This window comes from Melospiza georgiana, chromosome 8, assembly GCF_028018845.1.
Source record: "Melospiza georgiana isolate bMelGeo1 chromosome 8, bMelGeo1.pri, whole genome shotgun sequence".
NCBI lineage: Eukaryota > Metazoa > Chordata > Aves > Passeriformes > Passerellidae > Melospiza > Melospiza georgiana.
The window spans coordinates 17,420,203-17,427,533 of NC_080437.1; the positions used below are offsets into that span (position 1 = coordinate 17,420,203).

The following is a 7,331-nucleotide window of genomic DNA, read 5'->3' on the forward strand; positions in this document are numbered from 1 at the left end:
GGCAAATTCCACAATGATCACAAATTGTTCTTGGAAGTTTGCATTTTGTGCACACCAGCTTATAAAACAACATTGATTTTTAACACTCTAAAAGCTGAATAGCTTTCTTTTAATGTTTTCTCCATTTTCCTAACAGGGAATGACAAAGAGCTTCCTGCAGAGGAGAGGTCAGGGAAATAATATTTTGCTTCCCCCGCCCCACTCCACACTTCTTTGTAATAATTGAGACACTTGTCCACCTTTGCTGCTTCCTCTTTTCTGCCACTTGATGCCATGTCAAAACTTTCTTCAAAAAACACTGTGATATGAAAATTTTGAAACATTAAATGGCTGAATTTAAGAATATTAAGTTTAAAAAAGAGAAAGGAATGCAAAACATTTTTATTCAGACTAATAAAAAACTGAGTTGAGTTCTAATACTTATTTAATGCTCACAAATAACATTTTCAATTAGGATCTTTGCTGGACCTTCACTTTTCATTTACATTGACCTTGCAATTAGAACTTAGAATTTAGCATTGAGTCACTGGGGGAACTCTCTAAATTGTACCAACCAATATGGGATCTCTAGATTTGTAATCTGAGACTTATTCTTGGATTTAGCTGGCAAATTACCAGTTTTGGAGAACACTCTCTTTGCATACTTCAATTTCAAATTCATTCACCAAACTAGATACAGTCCCTAGTAAGGTGGGAACAGTTTTGTGGTAGAAGAGGGATGCTTTAACTCTGCTAAAGCAGAGTACCCCCTCAGTACAGCTGAACTGTAAGACAGCTTCTAAAGGTAATGGTATTGGCAGAGACCGTGCAAAGTTACAGCTGATATTTGTATTGGCTTTCTTCCAGCTGGAACTTACTTAACATGAAACTTATCTTGGGGGAGAAAATGGGGTTTCTCTTCACATTTTAGCAGCAGTACAGCATTATGAAACATAAAATTCCTATTTGGCAACACCCAACTTTTAACCTCAAATCTCATGGATTGTCATTTTGCTGTCCTTTTCTTCTTTGGCAAAGATGGAAGCTCCAGTAGCCAAGCTTGTTTAGCCACAAATGCTTTTCAAACTCTTATACCATGAACTCAATTGCTGGCTTTAATTCCCTGAACTCCCCCTTTACAAGGGGCTAATGCTATTGACCTTTACCTCCTTTCCCAAATAATCAGAAAATAATTATATGCATAGAAGTGATACCATAAGCTGAATTTACTGTCTTGTAGTCTGTCAGTACCTTGCTGAAGGGATATACACAGCACCACTGATAAACCAGAGACTATTCTGCAGTCCTTCATGGTAAGGCATATTATATGCAACACAAACCTCCACACTTTGTGTGCTTTAGCAGTTGGAAGAAAACCTGCAAAGAACTGGACTTCATTCCCATCCACTCTTTCTTTCCTGATGCCACCTTACCCCCCACCCTCTTTCAAGAATGGATTCATTACACAATAAATGAGAAAGTTTTTTTCTGGACAGAAGCCATTGTTGCCACTGCAATGGAACTTTTATTCCAAATACATTCTTGCAATAAAGCTGTATTTTGTTATACAAGTAGACAAATCCACAAGACATAAGATTCTCTTATTCATTTTAAAATACCAGGCTCAACTGAACGGCAGCTGCTCCCATTCATTTCTTAAAACATGTTAGGGGCTTTTCAGAGCAATGGAAATAACGATGTAAACCAAGTCATGTAGGTCATTAAATTACAGTCCAAGGAAATTTCTAACACCACAGAAAAGTGTATCTGCTCATTCTTCAGGCTCCTTAAAGTGTAGGGTGGCAAAAGTTTCTTTATAAACTCAGAAGTTTTTCATTGAGAGCAATCTGTGACTGTGTGAGATTTGCCAAGTAGGTTACCATCAGTAGGTCCTGAAAAGGAAGGGAAAAAAAAAAGTGATCAGAAATATTAACAAATTATAGCTTATTAGCTGATTTTTTAACATCTGTAAAGCATTTTAAAATCAGCTACAAAAAATATTGTTAGTCCTGAAAGTCCTACCCTGAGGAATGCTTCTCTTGCAGGAAGCTTTTGGTATTACTGGCATATGAAACACTGCTTGTGAAATTTTAACTCTGAGTTCACCCATGTTAACCAGAGAAGTCAAAGGGTATAATAAAAATTAAAAATTAGTTCTGGTCTTACAGACTGTGGGTGAACAACACATTCAAAACCTTAAGTTTTCTAAAAATCTGTTAGAGAAATCAGGTAGCGTGCTAAAACCCTGTTCGTGTTTGCAAGTGATATGCAAAGAGACAGAACTCTAGCTCAGGCAAAAGAATCTGGCAAGTCACCCATTATTGCTGAAATAATTTTTTTAAAGTTTTGTAATTCATACTGTCCAACCAATATGAAAGAAGAATTGGCACTGGTTTTCAGATGGCTTGCAAAATTCCTAAGTCCTTAAAAATGAATACTTTTATCTGCATTTGCTTGCAAGATTATGCTGAGCTTCTTTATCCACCCTCAGCCCTTAAAACAGCAAATTACTGACAATAAAAAAGCTAAATTAGCTATTAGCATGTTGTATGAAAAGATAGATCATAGACAAATTTATGTCTGTATAAAAAACTTTCCAAATTGCTAGCAAGCCACAGAAGAAATAAATTAAGATCTTACATTGATATTGCTGTTCAACATGGTCTCAAAGTCCTCTGGTGAAATCTTTGGCACCTGGTTAATAAGATCCATCAGGAAGCGCCCGACAGTGTTGTCAGCAGCCACTTTGCCAGACTAAGCAAAAGAAAAACACACTTCAGCATAAGTGGAACTCAAAGTTTATGGCCCAGAAAGAGAAATAATAAAGAGAAAACCCAGATGCACAAGTTAACATCAGCCTTTTTTCCTGGCTGACAGAAGCTGGCCTTACCAGCACGTCCTCGGCGTACTGCAGCACCATGGTCAGGGTGTCCTGGATCCTGGCTGAGGCTGACCCCACCTGCTGCAAGTCACTGGACAAGCCAATCACTCTGTTGGGGCTAAAGCAGGTCTTCATTATAAGATCCACTGAAAGCAAAAGGAGGATCAGTGAAAAAAACTGACTGCCACAGATACCAGTTTAAACCCTTAACTTGTTACAGATTTTCTAGGTCAGCTTCAGCAAGACAGTCTGATTACCAGTAAAATTCCCAGAACAGCAGTTTTACCAGGTAAAAGAAACATTTGAACATTGTCACAGCAATGGTTATAACCAAAACAGGAAGAAAGCATTCACCTCCTATCCGCTCTGTATCATAATAAACGTATTTCACTGTTAGTGGTGTGAACATCACGCCCATGGTTTTACCAGGGACTCCCATCGGGGCACTAGGGGAAAAAAAAAGAGAACAACAAAACGTTTTCAGCAAGGACACATATAAGGGAGGAAGGAAGAGATTTCCATCTTAAAGATCTCTGTTAGCACTAAAGCATAAACATGAGTACATTACTCATTCTCACCAAAATCAGCAATTTTAAGACCCAAGGATAACTGAGGACAGGAAACCAGTTCTGGCATGCTATTAATTGTTCTTTTTCATCCAAGAATACTCCTAGCTGGTTTGACATCACCATGAATGCATGAAGAACTATCATCTTAAGCAGAGTTCCTTCTTGCTTTTAGAGAAAGTGCTCTTCCATCCTGAAATACTTCACGCTTTAAGAAATGACTGAAACAATGAGCAATATGACAAAATTCAAGTACAAAGGACTCTCAACACCTTTATTATAGCTATTATTCTAAGTACTTGAAGTCCATTTAGGCTTTAAATAAGATCTCATGGAACAGTTCCCATTTTAAAGATGCACAGTCAAGAAGCAGTACTTTCTCTACAAAGAAAATGGTTTTTTCCTTACAGAGCAGAGCTCCTCAGCCAATAGTGGGAGGAATTCAGTGAGGTGGAAGAGTTTGATTTCTTATTATTTAACCTCCATTGTTAATTGGTAAGAATGACGGGGGTTAAGGGAAATAAAGACCCATCAAGAAGATGCTGTTTGAATTGTTTTAACCACATTTATCCTCCAACTTGTATAAGTGCACTGCCAAGCAATAAAGCCCTGTGCCTACAGGCTAGCATTCAGTCAGTGTAATGGAAGTTAGCGACATTACTGCCAGCTGTGTGAACCCTGTGAAATATCCCAAAGATGTTCTGAAAATTGTAAATTAAGTCATGATTCCCCAACCCAACGAGGTTCCAATGAATGAAATCTTTAAGCCTATATACAATGGTCAAGATATTCCAATGAGAAGTAAGCCATGATCCCAGGCTCACCACTATGTTTAACTACTGCACAATATTGTCCAAGAAAGGACACTGCACCCCACTACATTCCTTGTTATCCTGATGGGGCATCTCTCAGTAACTCAGACTGCTGCCCTCCCAGAAATCCCTGAGTACCTGACATAGGCTTTGATGCTCATGCGTGAATTCTGGAGACTCGTGTCCACGGTGAGGTGGATTGGATTGTGAGCCTCCCTGCTGTAATACTCATGGATCAGGACTGAGTGCTCCGTGATGTCGTGCCCTGTTGCATACCTTTAAAAGAACACATGGTGAAGAGCCATCCTTCCAACATCCAAGTGCCCATTGTTTTATACTGTTGGTATTTAACAGGTTTGTATCCTAAACCACCGATTTCCAAAGACTGAGATGTAGCAGCATACTAAACAGAAGTGTTTTAACTGAGGATTTTTTACTTTATGGCCACTTGTCCCTAAAATTGTAGGAATCACAGGCTGAGCACACCCATGTCCAAAATATGCACAGGGCCAATGTTGCAGTACCAGCCATAAAACATCAGTCAATTCACATCAGACCCAATATTCAGTTACGTGCCACTGTGTTCTAGACCAGCTTTTTCCATCTATGTAAGTCAAAGCATACCAAACAAACTTGGACAAATTTTCTCATCCACAAATCACACATCCCTCTGCAGGAGGTCTAACTTGTTAATCTAGCTCTTTTAACTGCTCTACAATTAGCATCCAGGCAAGCTCCTGTCACTGGAGCTGTACTCTGCTGTGCCATTAGAAGGCTGTTGAGGAAGCTTGTTACACAAAAACAAAATGAAGCCATTTTGCAGGCATGAAAAGAGCGACAAACACACTGTGCCACACAGATACAGACTCTGTTCCCGTAACACTGAACTGATCTTGCTTTACATCCCACACACAGGTTACTTCCAGCAGAGAACTAAGTACTCAAACTGGTATCAGTGTTTCCTCCTGACACCTTTGGTACATTAAAAGCCTCTTTTGTATTCTCCCTTCTTTCTAACCAGTTAAGTTCCATGGTATAGGTTGTATTACAGGAAGTAAGCTCTTCTAACAAAGCTGGACACACATTCTCTAACACATCACTCCTCTGTGGTACCTTGCTAGACATAAACAAAACCCAACCCTTTAAGTCTCCAATACTGTCTCTTCTTTTCATGAGCTTCAGGAGCTTTACCACTGACTGTGTAACAAGAGTTGCAAGGTATGACTGTCACGGGCATTAGTGCTTCTGCTTTTCCATCTGTGACAAAGTGAATTATGTATTTTAAGTAGTTTAAGGAATCAACAGAACGACCTGCATGTTCTTGCAGAAGGACAACTTACCAGCCCAAGATGATCTCGCTAGGAGACACTTTCTTGTGCAGCTCATACATGTTTTTGGCAAATTCCATATCCACAGCCACCTGCGGAACGGGAGACAGCCGGTTACGGGGTGCTTAGCCCGGAGGGCAACACGGGCACCGGCCGGCAGCAGCGGGGGTCGCGCCCCGCCGAGAGAAGCCCGGCTCCGCCTGGGCCGCCTCCGTACCTCATCCTCGGACTCGTTGTGCGGGACGGAGAAGCAGTTGGTGACCTCCACCGAGTGCTTGTCCACGGTGCCTGCGGGGCGAGAGGAAGGGAGGGAGGACAGCGGGTAAGGGGGCGCCGCGGGGGGGCGGGTGCTGCCCCTGAGGCCGCGGCGGGCAGGGCAGGGCAGGGCAGGGCGGCGGCTCTCACCCAGCAGCGTCCCGATCACCCGCGCCGCGCCCTCGTTGCGCCGCTCGAAGCTGTCCACGATGGAGGCGAGCACAACCGGGTGCAGCCGCACCACGCGGCCGCCGGGGAAGGGGCCCGAGAGCGCGGCTGACAGTGGCGCGGCGGGTGGCGGGGCCGGCGCGGCCGGCGGAGTCGGCGCGGCCGCGGGAGGAGCGCTCCCAGCCGGGGCGGGGGGAGCCGCCGTCGGACTCTGCGGCGGAGCGGCCGCGGGAGGAGCCGCACTGGGAGCTGTGGCCGCCATTTTGCAAGAGAGAGGCTGGGTCCTTCGTACCTACAGTAATTGGCTGAGCCGAACGTCTGTCATGCAGCGCTGCTTTTCTATTGGTGACACGGGCGAGCTGAGGCTATCTGTTAGCCAATCCAGAACGGGCAATGAGGAGAGACGTTCTGATTGGAGGAAGCGCGCACCGTCTGTGACTGAGCCTTACTCTTGTTCCCACCCTCCCGGGGCCGGAAAGTTTCTCAATTGGGCTCTCGTATTCCCCGCCTCCCCGCTCTCCGCTCTCCTATTGGTCAGCAGCGCCCTCCCCGCCCGTCTTTAAGGCCGTTTATTGGCTGCGGAGATGCCACTCAGCGTTGCGTAGTAGGCAGCGGGGTCGCGCCTGGTGTGGCGTGCTGTGCCGCGCTCCCCTGGCCGGGCCGGGTGAGCGCCCTCGTGCGGGCGGGCCGGGCACGGCAGGGCCGCTGGCTCGGGGCGCCGTGAGGGCGCAGGCGGCCGGGACTCTCAGGTGGTGGCGCTGCAAACGCAGCTGGGCGGTGCGGCGCCCGGGAAGGTGCTCCAGTAGTGCTGGATGTGGGGCTATGCACCCCTTGGAGCCTTGGTTCTGTGAGACGAGCAAGTGCTGTTAGTCTTTATTGCCTCAATAGAAGAATAAGTGGTTGTCAAGTATTCTGTCGAGAGGAAATGCTGGTTGTCCCTATCCAAGGTTTAGTGACTGCCCAGCAAATTCACTTACTGGATGACTTGCCTGTCCCTTGTGGTGCCCGTGGGTTCGGTCCCGAGCAGCGCAGCTGTGCGGGTGGGGCAGGAATCGCTGAGGTGGTGAAACCTCATCGCAGCCCGCAGCCTCTTCCCTCGTGAGGGGAGGCGGGGGAACAGGCACTGATGTCTGTGGTGGCACTGACGGAGCCAGGGGAACGGCCTGAAAATGTGTCAGGGAGATTTAATTGGATGTTAGAAAAAGGCTCTTCACCCAGAGGGTGGTTGGAACAGGGAACAGGGTCGCCAGGGAAGTGGTCACAGCACCGGCCTGATGGAGCTCAAAAAGTGTTTGAACACTGCTCCCAGGCACATGGTGTGACTCCTGGACCAGTGGGTCCC

At 45.4% G+C, this 7,331-nt stretch overlaps 1 protein-coding gene across 1 annotated transcript; it reads right to left on the reverse strand.

Moving 5' to 3' along the window:
* Window positions 1-366: 366 nt before the first annotated feature.
* Window positions 367-6,251, reverse strand: EIF3F (eukaryotic translation initiation factor 3 subunit F). Its single transcript, XM_058029611.1, has 8 exons — window positions 5,972-6,251; window positions 5,784-5,854; window positions 5,579-5,658; window positions 4,377-4,514; window positions 3,215-3,306; window positions 2,870-3,006; window positions 2,620-2,733; window positions 367-1,871 (listed from the first exon to the last, which is right to left on the reverse strand). The coding sequence occupies exons 1-8, from the start codon at window positions 6,249-6,251 to the stop codon at window positions 1,794-1,796; spliced, it is 990 nt and encodes a 329-aa protein (XP_057885594.1). The 3' UTR covers window positions 367-1,793.
* Between the last annotated feature and the right edge of the window lie 1,080 nt (window positions 6,252-7,331).